This window comes from Pyrus communis, chromosome 12 (assembly GCF_041283825.1).
Source record: "Pyrus communis isolate YQ-2024b chromosome 12, ASM4128382v1, whole genome shotgun sequence".
NCBI classification, from domain to species: Eukaryota; Viridiplantae; Streptophyta; class Magnoliopsida; order Rosales; family Rosaceae; genus Pyrus; species Pyrus communis.
In genome coordinates, this window is record NC_142576.1 from 16,911,846 (window position 1) to 16,930,617 (window position 18,772).

The following is an 18,772-nucleotide window of genomic DNA, read 5'->3' on the forward strand; positions in this document are numbered from 1 at the left end:
TGGACAGATGTGGAAGAAATGTATACTAAGAAATGGTACACTGCATCAAAACTAAAAATCAAAATTGAGAATTTGGCTACGGTTATATGCTGTAATGACATCCAATGACCATATCTACAGCTGTCTATAGTATGATTATATTATGTATTTCAATGTACCGTGGTCGGTTCCCTGCAGATTCCACCAAATATACACATTTGGAGCAAAATAAGGAAGGATTTCCTTTCGATGCATGTGCTTGCTTAGCTTACAGTCTTTAATGTCACAAACCAAAACAAACTCGCCACAGAAAATTGTCCCTAGATTGTAATAAGTTTGATGGCAAGCTATCCTAGTCCAATACTCATCATAATTTTGGTCTACAAAATGCCAAATCTCCCGCCCCGTAAATGTAATCTGCTGCATCCGTCCATGAATCTTGGACACTGGATTGTAGTCATGGGTTGATAGCTGTTTACGGGACGGGAGTGACGAGACATAGAGCACCAAAAGGGCAAGAGTGAGTGGGCATGCACAAATTTAGTTGGGTAGTGCTATCTACACATCATTTTTACTTCTCATATATTTGATTCAATTTTTTATTATCAGATCGAATGAATTAAAGATCAATGACAAAACACTAATAAAAATGCGGGAGAGGTAATAATGAATGTCTGAATAACACTATCTATTTGCTTTTGTCCTTTTGGTCAAATAGGAAGGAAGCCGTATAGTTTTACCGTATTACCCTCATGACCCTCCCTACCCGTTATCTCCTCCTCCCCTAACCTTGTCCTGTGCACGTGCACACAAATTACACAATACAATATCAATCTCGTACCGGCGACGGCGACTGTGCCCGTTCCCGGAAAACTGTCGTCATTGAGGTTAGCGGCTATCAATTCAATTTTAATATCAATATATCAATTCGTTGGGAAATTTTAGGAGTAATATTATTATTTTTGTAAATATCATTATGTTAAAGTTGTTAGGATCCTAGCCGTTATAAGATAAGTCTTGTTGCTAGGGTTCCTAGTTGTTAGGGTTTCTAACCACGTAGGAGTCTAATAAAGTCCTAGTCTTAAGGGACACGCTGCATGTTTGTTTTCAAGTAGTCGTTACCACGATTGTAGGACCTGTAAAATCGTGGGCAGTTTCATTTTACTTTCTGTTCAGTTGTAAGGCTATTTAATAGCCGGTGTTGATGCTTTGAGTTTAATAAGAATACTCCCTGGTTTCCATGCAAGCTTTCGAACTTAGTTTTACTGTGATTCATTGCTAGGTTCTAGGTTCTAACATCTGGTATCAGAGCCCCACTACGGGGCCTGATCGAAAGCTTGTAACCCAGGTGTTCGAGTGAAAAGAAACAAAAACATGGCATCTGAAAACAGTTTCGTACAACCAGCCATTCCAAGGTTTGACGGACACTATGATCATTGGAGTATGCTTATGGAGAACTTTCTCCGTTCCAAAGAATATTGGAACTTGGTGGAGCTTGGGATCAATGCTGCAGCAGGAGGATCGGATTCCAGTGAAGTACAGAAGAAGAACTTAGATGAACTGAAGCTGAAGGATCTGAAGGCCAAGAACTATTTGTTTCAAGCCATAGATAGGTCAATATTGGAGACCATTCTGAAGAAGGACACAGCAAAAGACATATGGGACTCCTTGAAACAGAAATATCAAGGAACTGCACGTGTGAAACGGGCTCAACTGCAGGCTCTTCGCAAGGAATTCGAGGTGCTGCACATGAAGAATGGAGAAACAGTTAATGAATATTTCGAGAGAACACTTGCCATAGCCAACAAGATGAGAACCCACGGAGAGAAGATGGATGATGTAGTAATCATCGAGAAAATTTTGAGGTCCATGACCTCGAAATATGACTATGTCGTTTGCTCAGTTGAGGAATCAAATGACCTAGACACTATGTCTATAGATGAACTCCAGAGTAGCCTTCTGGTGCATGAACAAAGGATAAGCCGTCATGTAAAGGAAGAACAGGCGCTTCAAGTCACTCATGGAGTCCAGCAAGGAGGACGTGGTCGTGGAACTTATCGTGGGAGAGGAAGAGGACAAGGAAGGCTAGGGTTCGACAAATCAACCCTAGAGTGCTATCACTGCCATTAACTAAGGCATTTTCAGTGGGAGTGCCCTAAGAAACCTAAGGAGGAAAAGGCAAACTATGCAGAAACAAAGGAAGAAATGTTGTTAATGGCACTCGTGGAATTCAAGAGGATGAAGCACACATAGTTTCTTGACTCAGGATGTAGCAATCATATGTGTGGAAGGATGGACTTGTTCAGCGAGTTTGACAGTAGCTTTAAAGAATCAGTGAAACTTGGAAATGATTCAAGCCTGACCGTGCAAGGCAAAGGAAGTGTACGAATGGAGATAGATGGACGTATACATGTGATCACAGGTGTGTTCTATGTACCAGACTTGAAGAATAATTTACTAAGTATTGGTCAGCTGCAGGAGAAGGGGCTCACAGTTCTCATTCAACAAGGAAGGTGCAAGATCTTTCATTTTGAAAAAGGTTTAATCATGGAGACCAAGATGAGCACCAACAGAATGTTTGCAGTGGTGGCTCGAAGTCCTGAAGAGCAAAAGTGTCTCTCCTCACAAACAACTGATCAAGCACAGTTGTGGCATCATCGCTATGGGCACCTTAGTTGGACTGGACTCAAGGTGCTTCAGCAGAAGCAAATGGTGAAGGGACTACCTAAGATCGCAGCATCTCAGCAGGTGTGTGAAGATTGCTTGGTAGGCAGGCAGCAATGAGATCCATTTCCCAAAGAAAGCCAGTGGAGAGCCTCTGAGACACTTCAATTAGTGTATGCTGACATATGTGGACCAATCAATCCAACCTCAAACAGCAACAAAAGGTATCTTATCACCTTCATAGATGATTTTAGCAGGAAAACATGGGTCTACTTCTTGGTAGAGAAGTCAGAAGCATTTGACATGTTCAAGGCTTACAAAGCACGGGTAGAAAAAGAAACTGGGGCATTCATCAGAAGTTTGAGGACAAATCGAGGAGGTGAGTTCACCTCGAATGAATTTGCAAATTTCTGTCGAGAGAATGGGATACATAGGCAGTTAACTACAACCTACACCCCTCAACAGAACGGAGTGGCAGAAAGGAAGAATCGCACCATTATGAACATGGTGCGAAGCATGTTATCTGCAAAACAAATTCCAAAAACCTTCTGGCCTGAAGCAACAAATTGGGCTGTACATGTGTTAAATCGATGCCCTACCCTTGCAGTGAAGAATAAGACACTTGAGGAAGCATGGAATGGACGCAAACCTTCTGTGGATCACTTCAGAATTTTTGGGTGCATTGCTCATGCTCATATACCTGATCACAAGAGGGTGAAGCTCGATGCCAAGAGCTGTAAATGCATTTTGCTTGGGGTAAGTGAAGAATCTAAGGCTTATCGACTGTATGAACCTGTTTCTCAGAAAATTGTTATAAGTCGAGATGTGGTGTTCGAAGAGGATCAGCAATGGAGTTGGGGTGACAGCTACAAGGATGTGATAGTGGCAGACCTAGAATGGAATGCTGATGAGGAAATTAGCAGCCCAAGAGCGACGAGTGATCCAGGGCTGGAAAGCAATGACGGTGCGAATGAACCAGAACCTGAGACTGAGTACGGGGGCACAATGGTTGAAGAAGGGAGTCAAAGTGACGAAACCTCACCTCATGGGGGACGAACTCGAAGACCACCAATATGGATGATGGATTATGAGACAAGTCAAGGACTATCTGATGAAGAGACTGATGAAATGGCTCATTTGGCCTTATTCATTGATCGAGATCCCACAACCTACGAAGATGCGATGAGATCAGAGAAATGGAGACATGCTATGGATCAGGAGATACAATCTATTGAGAAGAACGATACGTGGGAACTAGTAAAGTTGCCACCAGGAGGGAAAACTATTGGGGTGAAGTGGGTGTTTAAGACAAAACTCAAGGAGAATGGAGAAGTAGATAAGTACAAGGCTCGATTGGTTGCTAAGGGTTACTGTCAACAATATGGGATTGACTATGCAGAGGTGTTCGCACCAGTGGCTCGTTTAGACACCATTCGAGTGGTAATCTCTTTTGCTGCACAAAAGAACTGGGGGATCTATCAACTCGATGTTAAGTCCGCATTTTTGCATGGGGAAATGGAAGAAGAAGTGTTCGTCGATCAGCCACCTGGATATGAGCAGAAGGGGCAGGAATCAAAGGTGTATCGATTAAAAAAGGCGTTGTATGGACTTAAGCAGGCCCCTCGAGCTTGGTATAGTCGCATAGAGTCATATTTCCTTGAAGAAGGCTTCAACAAATACCCTCACGAGCATACCTTGTTCATCAAGACAACAGAAAGAGGTAGGATCTTGATAGCATGCCTTTATGTTGATGACCTTATTTTTACTGGTAATGATGAAACAATGTTTGAGAAATTTAAGAAGTCTATGACTGCTGAGTTTGACATGTCTGATCTCGGAAAAATGAGATACTTCCTTGGTATCGAAGTTATACAAAGATCTGATGGAGTTTTTATCGGACAAAGGAAGTATGCTCAAGAGGTCCTGGAGAAATTTAACATGGAACAGTGTAATCCAGTACAGAATCCAGTGGTGCCTGGTTTAAAACTCACAAAGAATGAAGGAGTAGAGGTTGACAGCACTGTCTATAGACAGATGGTGGGAAGTCTCATGTATCTAACAGCTACGCGACCTGATTTAATGTTTGTTGTGAGCTTGATCAGCCGATACATGGAGCGTCCAACTGAGGAACACTTACAAGTAGCAAAAAAGGTTCTTAGATACGTTAAAGGGACGGTTGACCTGGGGATATTCTACAAGAAAGGAGGAATTGAAGAACTCACTGGATACACCGATAGTGACTACGCAGGTGATTAAGATGACAGAAAGAGCACCTCAGGTTATGTATTTATGTTGAGTTCGGGAGCTGTCTCGTGGTCTTCAAAGAAACAGCCAGTTGTTACTCTATCCACTACTGAGGCAGAGTTCATAGCTGCAGCATCGAGTGCATGCCAAGTTGTTTGGTTAAGAAGAATCATGGAGAGTCTTAATCAGGAACAAAATGGTCCAACCTTAGTATATTGTGATAATGTTTCGGCTATCAAACTGTCAAAGAATCCTGTGATGCACGGTCGAAGCAAGCACATTGACATAAGGTTTCATTTCCTTCGTGACCTGGTCAAGGATGGAGTGTTAGAGCTAGCGCAGTGTTCATCTCAAGAACAAGTTGCAGATGTGTTAACTAAACCTCTGAAGGTTGACACTTTTCTGAAGATGCGAGAACTGATGGGTGTCTGCAAGTTTCCAGGGATAAACTGAACATCTGTAGTGTTCAGTTTAAGGGAGGATGTTAAAGTTGTTAGGATCCTAGCCGTTAGCAGATAAGTCTTGTTGCTAGGGTTCCTAGTTGTTAGGGTTTCTAACCACGTAGGAGTCTAATAAAGTCCTAGTCTTAAGGGACACGCTGCATGTTTGTTTTCAAGTAGTTGTTACCACGATTGTAGGACCTGTAAAATCGTGGGCAGTTTCATTTTACTTTCTGTTCAGTTGTAAGGCTATTTAATAGCCGGTGTTGATGCTTTGAGTTTAATAAGAATACTCCCTGGTTTCCATGCAAGCTTTCGAACTTGGTTTTACTGTGATTCATTGCTAGGTTCTAGGTTCTAACACATTAACATGGTTTGATCAAAATGTTAGGGTTTGTGGATTCAGATTCAGATTGAGTTTGCGATTGCGATTGAGAGTGGTGGCTGCCTGCCTGCCTGCAAGTGCAATGTTTGGTTTGCATAAGTCGCCAAGACAAATGAGGAATGTGAAGGGAACACTAGCAGGATTCGGTGGGGGGAATGTTGAGGCTTCCTATTTGTCAAGTCGTAATTTCAGCACTGTAATGCCTCTGTCTCCGTCTCTTTTCCATATGATTCAACAATTACACCCATCTCTTAATTCGTTCTTTGTTGTAATTAATTTGTATGATCCCAGCAGCAGCAGCATCGGGTTTTAAAAGACATTCCGGAATTTGTAAAGATTGTAGAAGTTGGACCGAGGGATGGACTGCAGAATGAGAAGCACATTGTTCCTACCGCTGTCAAGGTTCAATTGATTCAAATGCTTGTTTCTTCTGGTTTGCCTGTTGTCGACCCTACAAGTTTTGTCTCCCCAAAATGGGTTCCTCAGGTTAACTTTTGACGTTTTGTCTATGCTTCCATCAGTTCACATTATGTAGCATATTCAATTATACATTGGACAAATGTTGTTCTTCTGTGGTTGTTTTGCGTCTGCCGATTCTGAGCAATCAATCAGTTCTTTGTTTTCTAATGCTTTTCTCTTTGTTTTTTTTTCTTGTTTCATACGGTTTGTGTAGTTCTGTTGCGCCCCCTTGAAATCCTAACAAGTTTTCATTTGTAAAAGGAATCTCTGAAGCATCTTTAAAATTATTCTTCATTGGCTATGGGTTTTCATGGCTGACTTTCTTCCCTGTCTTGCTCATCTTTCAATTTCAGCTGGCAGATGCAAAAGATGTAATGGCCGCTGTTCGGAATATTGGAGGTGCTAGATTTCCCGCCCTAACCCCTAATCTTAAAGTAAGCATTTTCTAGTGAAAAGGATATCATTATAAACTGATAACAAGATACGTTACTAATTCATATCGTGATCCAGCTTCTTATAGGGATTTGAGACAGCTGTTGCAGCTGGTGCAAAGGAAGTTGCCATATTTGCCTCAGCTTCTGAATCTTTCTCAAAATCAAATATAAATTGCAGTATTGAAGATAGTCTCGTTCGATATAGTGATGTTTCTATTGCTGCCAGAAAGCTTTCAATTCCTGTTCGTGGGTATATATTCAAACTCCTTTGGTAGTTGGGGGAAAGGGGTTTGGGTTCTTCTCACTCCCACTGGAACTAAATTACTTTCTTTTTAATAATATTTTTATATGAACCTATTTAATTTCTATTATCTTTTGGTATGCTTATATTAAATTAATAATAAACAGTTTCAAATATGAAAGGGGTAGTCTTTAAATTCTTTTTCTTTCAAGTATAATTTTAAGGGACTATTTGAAGAAGAGATTTCTAGTATTAAGAAGCAGACTATTTCATTTATTCATTTATTTATTTTTCTCCGGGGACCACTTGATTCTTAGAGTTGGCCAATGACGATTTTTATCTCTAACCCGTTCAGTCATTCTCACCTACATTGCCTCCAAATTTTTTCTGTGCTTGATTTTCACTGCCTGATCCAAAAGTACAAACTCGAAAAGTTCATGATATTCTTTCTCCTTTTCTTTCTCAGTATTGTCTATAATATCAAATTGTTACACATTGCTTTTGTTTGTGGGGACAACTTTTGAATTTCAAATGGTAACGTTTTTAAGTTATGGACACTGCTTATGGATCAAACAGAAGTAAAATTATGTAGTTTCTGAGCAATATTCCAATATAATGCCTTTCAGATATATATTGACACACCCCGACCCAGAAAGTCCACTTGGACCCTGAATCGAGCTGTGCTGGCCGACACCTGGAAGGTGACGAAACCATAAAATGTGATAGTGTATAAAAAGTGAATAAATTTGAATCTAAAAGTGTCTAAGTACCAGAGTGCGCTATGAGTGGGAGCGAACCCATTTCACACGCGATGTCAGAGCATAAGTAAGGTACAGTAGTGTGGGTAAGAATCATACCCTCAGAAATATCCATCAATACTAAGATTCACCACAGATTCTTGTCGATACAAACTCAGCAGCTAAAACCTGGAGGGCACCAAACAGAAGGTGTGAGTAAGCAATAAAACCAAGCTTTCCAAAGTTATTACCTCTCTAAAAGTAATGCCCTAAATGTAAAACCAATATCGTTTTCCATAAGACAGTATAACATATATACATATATCCAAACCATACTCAGAAATGACCAAAACCACGGTTTGCCATCAACTCCACTGATAGAAGCATATTTAGGCGACTTACTTAGCTTGTTTTCGTGCATTTATATTGTTAATTCATAGTTGTTTTAGTCGTTTAAGCCATTTTCGTGTGTTTTTAGGTTCATATGGCTAAGGAAGCAAAAAGATGCATTTTGGAGCATTTTGGAGCAAAATTGGACTTGGAATGGATAGCTTATGTTTGGAGCAAAAGGAATGGACGAAATTGAAGGATTCCTAATCCATTGCAGCCACATGCATTCACATGCATAAATCAGCCACATGCATCTCCCATCACCATATCAGATTTCCATCATATTCACATGCATTCCATCCTTTAAAACATTGCACATGCACTCCCTTTAATTAATTAAGCCACATGCACTCCCATCCATTTCATCATTGCAGCCAACACATGCTTTCACATGCATTTTCAGATTGTCCCCTTGCACATGCAGCCACATATTCATTGCACATGCAATTCCAACCCACATGCATCCTTTAATCATTCAAACATGCAGCCACATTCCCTCCTAGCTGTCATGTTCCCCCCATTTCACCTATAAATAAGCATTCATTCTCATTCATTCTCATTCACTCTTCCATATTCCAGAAATTCGTCAAAACCTCTCCACACCGTTGCAGCAGCCACCAAAACACTTTTCTCCTCCATTGCAGCCACTCCAACCACTCCCCAAACCATTCACACCATCAAACTATCCTTAGACCTTGTGCTACAACGAAGAGGAAGATAAGAGGGCCTAAACGTTCATACAATTCAAGTTTGAGTTGTTGGAATGTTTAGGTGTTTCTTTGATTTCAATGTTTAATTTCAATACTCTTTGTTTTGTACGAATGAGGAATGGAAGAGAAGAGGGCCTAAACGTTCATACAATTCAAGTTTGAGTTGTTGGAATGTTTAGGTGTTTCTTTGATTCCAATGTTTAAATTCAACTAAACCCCCCTTGGCTAGGGGGGGGATTCGAAATATATGTTTATGCTTGCATTTTGATTTGATTACTTCTAATTGCGTTTCATAAGTTGTGGATTCAATTTGTTTAACCGTTTGATTGATAACTTATTTATGTATGTTTATTGAGAATGCGCGCTTAATTTTCATGCATGAATATGACGCTAGAATATAAGTGAGTTTCACCTAATAGTTACGAACTTATATTCGCAAGTAGTAGAGGTTGCTTATAAACAATCGCGTTAAACAAATTCTTGACATAAGTTTCATGCAATCATAGTAACGAATGCCTCGTCAACACTTATAATTTTCATAGAGCGTAATGATTCTTGCTTGTACCTCTTCTATGCATTCATGTTGAGGACTTGTGGGGAATGTTTTGAATTGTCGCATGCATCATCCAATTCAATAACGTTAGGAAGATTTGAAGGTTAATTAGTGCATCACGGTTAACTTGGGGTGTTGAGTATCATAGTTTATTGAAATGCAATTGGAAATCATTTTATTATGCAAGTATAACATGTATGGAGATGAACCCCTTAGCTAGGTTCCCATCCATTCAATTCCATCAAATTCATCTTTACATTCTGTCTAGTTTATTAACTTCTTTCGTTATTTCAATTCTCGTCAATTTAAAACCCCCCTTTACTTTCTTGTTCTTTAGTGTTTAGACTTTGTTTAGTTTATGTTTTAAAGTGTTTTGATTCAATTTATTTCCCAAAATTCGTCCAAATTCACCAAAGTGCTCAAAACTGCCCAGAAAGTGATTTTAAGGCTGTTTTGAGTGTTTTGGGTGATGTTTGAGTCTTTTGGTTTGTTTTAGTGTTTTAAAGTTTAGTTTTGCATTCTTTGAGTCTAGTATAGTGTTTTATATTGTGTTTTTACGTTTGAATCAAACCATAATCTTAAATTCGTCCAACATTGGGTTTAAGGTCAAAAACTGCCTAGTTAGTGTTTTTAGGCAGTTTTGAGTATTTTGAACTTGTTTTGAGTCCTTTGAGTCTTTGTGAACGTTTTTAACTTTATTTTACGTTTTTGAGTCAGTTTCCAAGTGATTTGCAATCCCTCCTAATCCCCGGTCCAGAACGATCCCTACTTATACTTATACTACAATTGTCAAAAAAGAGGGTTTAATTTGTGTGCGTATAATTCTCGCATCATCCACCATACATTAATAAGTAGGCCAAATGAACTAAATCAATACAAAGTGATATATCAGTCAGAATCATCTAAAATGACATGTACAACTTATCCATATCTCATCAATCATGGCTAGCATATAAGTCGGAGTCACCTATAGTGACTTGTACGACTTATCCATATCTCATCAATCATGGCTAGCATATAAGTCGGAGTCATCTATAGTGACCTGTACGACTTATCCATATCTCATCAATCATGGCTAGCATATAAGTCGGAGTCACCTATAGTGACCTGTACGACTTATCCATATCTCATCAATCCTGGCTAGCCAATAGCTCAATAAGTATACCTGCACACGAGTCGGAACCACCTAAAGTGGTCTGTACGACAGGACTGAGTGTAAATAAATATGCTCAAGTGCTACGATCACGTGAAGATTGGGCGAATAATTGCGGGTCACCTACGAGTCGGAAACCACCTAAAGTGGTTTGTACGATAGGACTGTGCACCTACCTTGAATCCAAGGTGAGCGTAAGGTGCGGGAGGTGAACATCACGTGAAGGACTTTACCCTGGCCACGGGCGGGAGCACTAACACCGGGGTGCAAGTTTATGAGCTCTCAATGCATCTCAATATAACATGTGGAACTCATGGCAACCAGTAGGACAGTATCGAAGTTGCCTAACACATAACTGTAGCCATGCTATAACTCAATCGATTCAACTAATACCATAAACTCACCTGAACTTACCTGGGTGTCCTGAGTTCACCTTTGCACTTGAAAGCATTCCCAATAATTATATGCAAGTAATATAAATATTGATATACCATGATGCAATCTAATACTCAACCATGTCGTAACATTCTCAATTATAAACAATACGGTGTGAAGTGTACAATCAATAACGCCCTACTCGTGAACTACTTATTTTCAGGGATAATTATCCATGACGACCCAATTAACACTAATTTAGCTAACTAATTTATAAAACTAAAACTTGCCTTTACCAATTTCCTTCGCATTACTCAATTTCTCAAGCAAGGCTTTTGTCTCAAATATTTTATGGCTGCATCTAACATCTCGTTAGACTGCCTACGTACCCTAAACAGGGATCAAGCCAGTCGTAGTTCATATAGTACTTCAAGCATTCACAATAATTATATATGAAAGTAATATACCTAATCAATTTAAAAGTGTTGATAGAACTCTCAACAATATGTACGATAAAAAAAGAAAAAATCCACTTACCTGGAGCCCACGCTATGATTCTCTAGCGCACACATCGAGGCGTCCTGAATGATTGGTCCCTGTGATCAATTATCAAATCACATCTCAGAACTCTTATCCGAAGAATACGTAATTCACATAAACACAACCTCAACGACATTCTAAAATAGTTTGGGACCCATTGACCACAAGTCAACCGTCGATCAAAGATCGACAGTAGGGTTTACAACCCTGTATAACTTGACCCGGAAGATCCGCATATCAGATTTCCAATCCGCAATTCCCAACGATCCACAATATATTTCTAGAATAACATATTAAAATTTCATTACGATCCAACGGTCAGATCTCGGTCAATTGCCTAAAACAAGTGTTCGTGAACATTTATTTTACTAACTTACAAATCCAATTCAGGAAGATCCATAAGTCGGATTCCCAATCCATAAATTCCTATGATCTTTGAATATTACGTATTATAATATATCCCATTTTGGTGACGATCCAACGGTCGGATCATCGATTCACATTTTTATCAAGTAACGTATCGTAACGAATTTAGGTTTCAACTATCAACCTACGTCATTCAAATGACAAAACTGAATTCAAGACATTTGACATAGCCTAAAAATAGCATTGGCGGCCCACTGGCCACGCGCCGGCGCACGCGCCACCGCGGGTGGCGGTCGGCCGCCCCGACTCGCCAGAAAATCCAACTATTTCCAAAAATTCTCAAACTTCACAGAAATGAAGATCTTAGTGAGTGGAGCAACTTTCATACCTGCCATGAAGTCCAAAAGTGGACGGAAGATGGTCAATTTTTCCCACAAAGCCGGCGGGTGCCTAAAACTTCCCGACGTCAATTCGTCGTCTACGGTGGTCCAACGGGGTCACGGTTGGTTGGGTTTTTCTCCTGGTATGATGGGCTACAAAGCCCAAGTGTTGGCATCGGCCATCGCTTTGCCGATTTGCCGGAAAATCGAAAAGGGTGGCCGGAGCACCTTTGATTTTCGTCAACTTTCGTGACCTCAAACCGCCCCATACCATGGTTAATAAAGGTGGTTCTTGGGTGGATTTTGTAGAGGGGAATGAGAGCTTCAAGATGGTGGTGGTGGCATCGAAAAACTCCATCGGAGTTGGCCGGAATCGGCCTTGGAAAATAGGTGGTCACATATGTCGGGTATGGGTGCACGGGAAGCTTTCCCATTTTTTTTTTTTTTTTTTTTTTTCTTTTCTTCTTTCTTTCTGATTGGCTGCAAGCTTCACTTCTCTCTTCTAATTGGTTCCTTGTTCCTTTAATTTAACTGGTCCACTAATCCCACAAGGTGGGAATTCAAATATTTAAATAACTAATTTCAAACGTCCATAACTATACCGTTATAATCCGGACTCGCAAACGGCTTTCGCCTATACGTTCGTACCAATGAGTACTACAAGGATATGCTAAAAGAATAAGTCCCACATCTCTCAAGTCGATGGTCAACGGAAGTCAAAGTCCTTGCCTCTAGGGCAATTTCGTAAATTCACGCTTTTAAAATAAAATAAAAATGTAAAATTTGGAACGGGTTGTCACATATATCGTGTGTTGTGGGTGTCCGGTGGAAGGAAAGATATCCCCATCACAAGTAGCATATGTGGCGAGAGAACTTTATGATATGGGTTGCTCAGAAATTTCTCTTGGTGATACAACTGGTGTCGGTACTCGAGGTCATTTTTGTGCCACCATTTTTCTTGTTGATTTAGTTGGTTGTCATGCCTTTGCTCTTGTTGAACTTATTCTCAGACACTATTTGATATTGAATGCAATTAGACCTTCATATTGTAGCTTACAATCACTTGGTTGAATTTAAAAGTGCACAATGTTGAATCTATCCAACTCCATGAGTAACTCTTCAAACTAGACTAGCAAAAGCATCTGATATACTTTATAATGTAGAAAATACAAATATGCTCAAGATGCAGCTACACTGTGACAATTGCTAGTTTCTTTAACCAGATAGATAAAATATTCATTAATTTGTGTGTCGCACTTGAATATTTTCAAGTTAAGGATAGGCACAGCTCAACAATTGACTGTGCTTGTATTTAGCTTCTATTTGAACATGTACCTGTGGTCCTTTAGTATCTCCTTATGCCATCCTAACTACTCTCTTAGCATATTGATCAAAATGGGAGAAAAAAAAAAAAAGAAACTTTCCAAATTTTCATGCTATGTGGGTTTTCCAGCCAGTGATCAGCGTTGTTGACTTTGGGAAAATTAATTTTTCTTGGGCTAGTTACATTTAGGTAAAAACCCTATTCTCAATACTAAGTGGGGTCGACTATATGAATCCTAGAACGTCATTGCGCTCAGTTGTGTGTGATGTCCTCCGTTAGATCCAAGTACTCTAAGTCTTTTCCTAGGTCTTCCTCTACCCCTTCGGCCTTGGACCTCTGTCCCGTGGCTGAAATTGAAGGAAAGATGAGAGAAAATCAGTTACGGTGGTTTGGACATGTGCAAAGAAGGCTTACTAACGCTCCGGTTAGAAGATGCGACTACGAGACAGAGGTCCAGGGCCGAAGGGGTAGAGGAAGACCTACGAAAACTTCGGAAGAGACTCTAAGAAAGACTAGAGTACTTGGATCTAACAGAGAACAAGACACAGAACCGAGCGCAATGGCATTCTAGGATTCATATAGCCGACCCCACTTAGTGAGAAAATGCTTTGTACGTTGTTGTTGTTGTGGTTTTTGGACAAAGTTTAAAAGGCAAACTAGAAGTTCAAGACCAAAAATCGCACAAAATGTGCACCCTGAGCCTTGGGTCATGGAGTGCCGTTCACTTCTTGATGAGACTCATTTTAGCATTTATTCCATATAGCATAAACTATTTGGCTGAGGTGTATTCCTCCAGGATTATGCTTTCTGGGATAAACTAACACTTTGAAAGCATAAAATAAAACTTCCCCAAAAGATGTCTAAAGGTTGTAACTGGAAAAACTTCAGAAACTCTCTTTGTAAGTCCAATGATTGTGATGGTAGTTTGCATTGTTATCTTAATGATGCGGGGGAAGAGACTAGAATGAGTGAAGTAGATTTGTTCTTTTCCTAATTTCTTTTTTATTATACTTGTTTCGTTTCTATTTAAGTTTGATGGTTTGGTTGAATTGTTTGTTTAACGGTTGAATGACAATTATATATGTTTAACTAATATTATTCTTATAATTTAAAAAAAGGTCTCATCCGCTTTTATGTTTTAAAATTAGGCCAAAAGTAATTATACATAGAACACCACTGTTTAGACATAGCACGTTGAATATGGTTACCGCATTTCCAATTAAGAAAAATAGAACATAGAATTGTGGCCAAAACTAAATTTCCTAATTTTGTTTAGTTAGTGCTCCGCTTGTATATACATGATTGAGATACCTTAAACCGTAAGGTTAACCATGTATTTTGTGTGTAAACTTCTATGGGTTTTTTCCCTCTCCAGGTACTGTCATTCCAATGCTTGAAGCTGTTATTGACGTGGTCCCAAGTGACAAGCTTGCTGTCCATTTTTCACGACACTTATGGGCAAGCTCTTTCAAACATACTAGCGTCACTCCAGGTAATCCAGATTGATTTTGAATTTAGCAGGAAATTAAATAATATGTAGGTAGTTGTAATTTTTAATATGATTCGAGCAGACAAAATTAAAGTGTTAGTCTTCAGGCTAATTGTGTTTGTCTTGAAATTTTTGACCCCGATTAACCATATCAATAAACAGTTCTTGTTTGAAAGGTTTTCAGAATTCATGCAGGAAACTGCAAAGACTTAATTAATAGGTGTAGCAAAGTGTATTCCTTAATAATAGATATTGAAAACCTAAAAGGCAAGTACGACAAAGTACATTTGGCACTTATTAAGGAACAAGGAGGGTACTTAATACGCCCTTGCCAACTCAATGGTCTGAGAGGACTAGTTTGGAGCGCTAGCAGTTCTTGTGGGTACATAGTTGCTAAAATGAAGTGATAACAAGCTCAATGAAGTTGGTACGGGCATGCAATATTGGATTGGAAGTCATCTACGTAGTCCTGAGCTTCTCACAGTAGAGCATGATGAACATCAAAATAAGCAAATGGAGCTCGTGAAGGTGAGTAATCCAAAATATAAACTCAAACTTGAGAAAGTGAACAATATTTGGACTCTGAACTCAAACGAAAGACGATAGATTTATCGGCACTTCAACACATTAAGTTGGTTCCCAAGGAAAAAATGAACAATTATAAATCACCAAACTGATTCCCATTCTTGTGACTACATGATTCTGTGGACTATACTTTTAGAATTCCAACGAATCTTAATGTTTAGGATAATAGAATTGCATGCAATAAAAAGGGTAATATAATTGCAATGACATTTATTGTATTGGCAGATAGGAATCAGCACAGTGGATTCTTCAGTATCAGGTCTTGGGGGTTGTCCGTATGTAAGGGAGCTTCCGGAAATGTTGCCACGAAAGATGTTGTGTACATGCTTAATGGACTTGGAGTGAAGACCAATGTAGATCTTAAAAAGCTTATGTTGGCTGGGGACTATATCAGTAAGCACTTGGGTCGTTCATCTGGTTCAAAGACGGCAGTTGCCTTAAGTAAAGTCGCAGCTCCTGCCTCAAAGCTATGAGGTACCACCACTATTGTGTAAGTCTTATGTGTTTCGCCCCAAATTTACTTGATACCTGAAATAAAGGAGGGTGGGGGCTGGGCTGGGGGTCACTTTAAGTTGTTTTGGTCGTGTGCGATGTATCGATACGAGTAAATTTGTGCAATTGAAATGTGAGGTGAATCAAATTAGAGAATTGAAGAGGACTAGATGGGGACTTGGGGCCTCTTTGGTGGCTTGGTTGGGATAAATTGTGACCAATTAAAATGGACTGGAGCCTAGTCCGTTGTTTGTTGGGTTAAAATGTGAGATGGACATGACTGGACATAATGGGTTATAAATCTAAAATAGAGTGAGTTACCAAACCTATCCATATACATATAAGTGAATTACAAATTTTGTCTTACAAGTCCTTGCTATCTCTTAAGGCTCAATCTCATCCAGCCCACCTAATGGGCCTTAAGGACTCCCACTGGTTGTTTTTAAGTGATATTCACTCTTTTTTCGCTTATGTACATTCATATTCACTATTTATATTTGGCATTTGGATTGTTAAGTCAGAGGAATGGAGAGTGAAAAATAAACAAGGGTTTGCAAATTGAAACAATATCCATTACTTTGAATTAACACTAAAAAGATTACACTTGAACTCCAGGAACTCAACAATATCAATGTTTGAGTCGATACAAGCCCACAATTGAGATCATAGAGAAATTTTATTTGAACTCATAATTTTATTTCTACATTATTATTTTTTAAAGAATTTATATTCCAATTTGCTCTAAAGAAAAAATGGGTGTATTATTGAAATTACCAACCAGCGAATGGATGGGTCGTCGGAATAGGTGGATGGGGATTGTGCCTTGGACGACGTCGGGAGGAGTATCCAGAGTTGGATTGGGTTTGACGTAAAATATAGAGGGGTTATATCATGTTGCTGTTGAAAGCAGCGTCCACCCCTCCTCGTTGACCGCCGTCGAGTTGCAGGTCATGAACTTTGTCCTTCTCGATTTTTGATCGTTTGTTGTAACCATAAAGGATGATAGAAAGGCATTTTTGTATACGGTGCTCACTGACCTCTCTCTCCCCCAAACAACTTTAAGTTTTGATCGTTTACGTTCCTATTTTTATAAGTGAATTCTGGGTTGCCTTCTTTAAGCAGCAAAACACCACTCTTTGCAAGAGCTCAGCATATCGCCCACAATCCGATGGGCAAACAGGAGGGCCAAATCGCACCCTGGAACACTACTTGCGCAGCTTTGTGATGGACAAACTGCGTGACTAGATTCAGTGGCTGCCTTGGGCAAAGTGGTTGTACAATACCACCTTCCAGTCTACCATTCAACTGACACCTTTCCAGGCAGTTTATGGTTGCCTTCCTCCCACAGTGTCGATGTATTTTCCAGGTTCCTCCCTGGTTCATCTCGTAGATGTCACTCTTTGGGCTGGCGATGCCTTGCTCAAGCATTTACGTGAGCACTGGCACAACACAGAATTCACCAACAAGCTGACAAACATCGGTCTGAAAGGACTTTTCTAATTGGGGATAGGGTTTTCCTCAAGCTTCAACTATATCGCAAACTTCAATGTCCAAAACTGGCCCCTCGCTACCATGGTCCCTTCCAAGTCCTGGCTCTGTTGGGCAGGTTGCTTACACATTGGAGCTTCCTCCTCAGTCCCGCATTCATCCTATCTTTCACGTGTCTTTGCTCAAACCCAAGATTGCTACTCATACCGTGTCATCTCCAACTCTGCCTCCAATATCCTCTGATGGTACCTTCATATGGTCCCTTGAACAGTGGGGTATGATCAAAGCGTGCCAATCGCACGGTCACTCGTTGGTTAATCAAATGGGAAGGACTTCCCAAAGCATGACGCGACATGGAAGGACGCAAATTGGGGGAGTGGTGGGGATTGGGGGTGAGGGGGTGCCCTGATAGGACCTTAATGTAACTCATAGATATTTCCTTATCCTGTTGTAGTTGCAGTAGTTGTTACATGGTGACTCAGCACTAGGGTTACTAAGTCCTATGTCTGACTTGGCTTATATGGATATATATAACCTCTTTGTTTTTCCTTTGTGGCTATGAACTGAATTAATCCCTTAGTTTTCCTTTGTCTTTTATTCTACCTTTCTTCCTCTGTGAGGCTGGTACCCTAACAAGGTCCAACAAACCCAAATCCTAATAAGATTGACTAGAATGAGAACGAAAACGAAAGCCTAATCAAGACCCAGCAAAGCCGAAAAATTGACAATTTTCACGAAGCGAAACTAGGTAGATCAACAAATTGATATCAAACCATAGCAGATTAAACCCTACATGATCAAACCTGTTCTAATACTAAGTTGAAAATCCAAGTACACGACCAACAAATGAAATATAAAACTTAAGTAATTAAAGCAAAAGAGAAGACTACAAATTGCCGAGACGGTTACATAATCTGTAAAGACTATATTTTGACTAACTTAATTTCTACTGAATAACAAAGCTCTTTATTTATGATAAACTAAATCCTAATCCCTAATAACCAAGGAAATAAAAATTTAATTCTAATAGGCTAAGCCCAAATCCAAACATTAAATAAATAACTATTTTCCAACAAATAATGCAGAGGTGAATAGATTGAAAACTGCATGGGGCCTGCCCCTTAATCATTGTAGACAATGAAATTAAGATTGACAGATGGCCTTGGACAAACTCGACCCGAGTCTAACTATGTTATCATCAACCTCTCTGATCAGAATATGACCTAAGGATAATGTTGGAGATATCAAAATTTTAAACTAAAATTTTAAACGAAATTTGCAAACTAAATAATGTGTCAGCAATGGAAAATAAGCACATTAATCAACATTTAAGTAATAATTTAG

The 18,772-nt window shown here is 39.6% G+C and overlaps 2 protein-coding genes across 9 annotated transcripts; both read left to right on the top strand.

Moving 5' to 3' along the window:
* The first annotated feature begins 234 nt into the window (after nt 1-234).
* LOC137746028 (hydroxymethylglutaryl-CoA lyase, mitochondrial-like) lies at nt 235-16,309 on the top strand. 8 transcript variants are annotated; one of them, XM_088681516.1, is made up of 7 exons: nt 235-866; nt 5,719-5,908; nt 6,004-6,198; nt 6,525-6,605; nt 6,692-6,855; nt 14,750-15,391; nt 15,674-16,309. In XM_088681516.1, exons 2-6 carry the CDS (start codon nt 5,795-5,797, stop codon nt 14,769-14,771), a joined length of 576 nt encoding a protein of 191 aa, XP_088537642.1. In that variant the 5' UTR covers nt 235-866; nt 5,719-5,794; the 3' UTR covers nt 14,772-15,391; nt 15,674-16,309. The 8 variants fall into 8 exon arrangements, with proteins under 8 accessions (XP_088537642.1, XP_088537644.1, XP_088537646.1 ...); XM_088681518.1 differs by having other exon boundaries at nt 14,750-14,866; XM_088681520.1 differs by lacking the exons at nt 14,750-15,391; nt 15,674-16,309 and having other exon boundaries at nt 6,004-6,114; nt 6,692-7,027.
* On the top strand, nt 1,354-2,109 carry LOC148692400 (uncharacterized). Its single transcript, XM_088680928.1, has one exon. It carries the CDS (start codon nt 1,354-1,356, stop codon nt 2,107-2,109), a length of 756 nt encoding a protein of 251 aa, XP_088537054.1.
* Nucleotides 16,310-18,772: the final 2,463 nt, after the last annotated feature.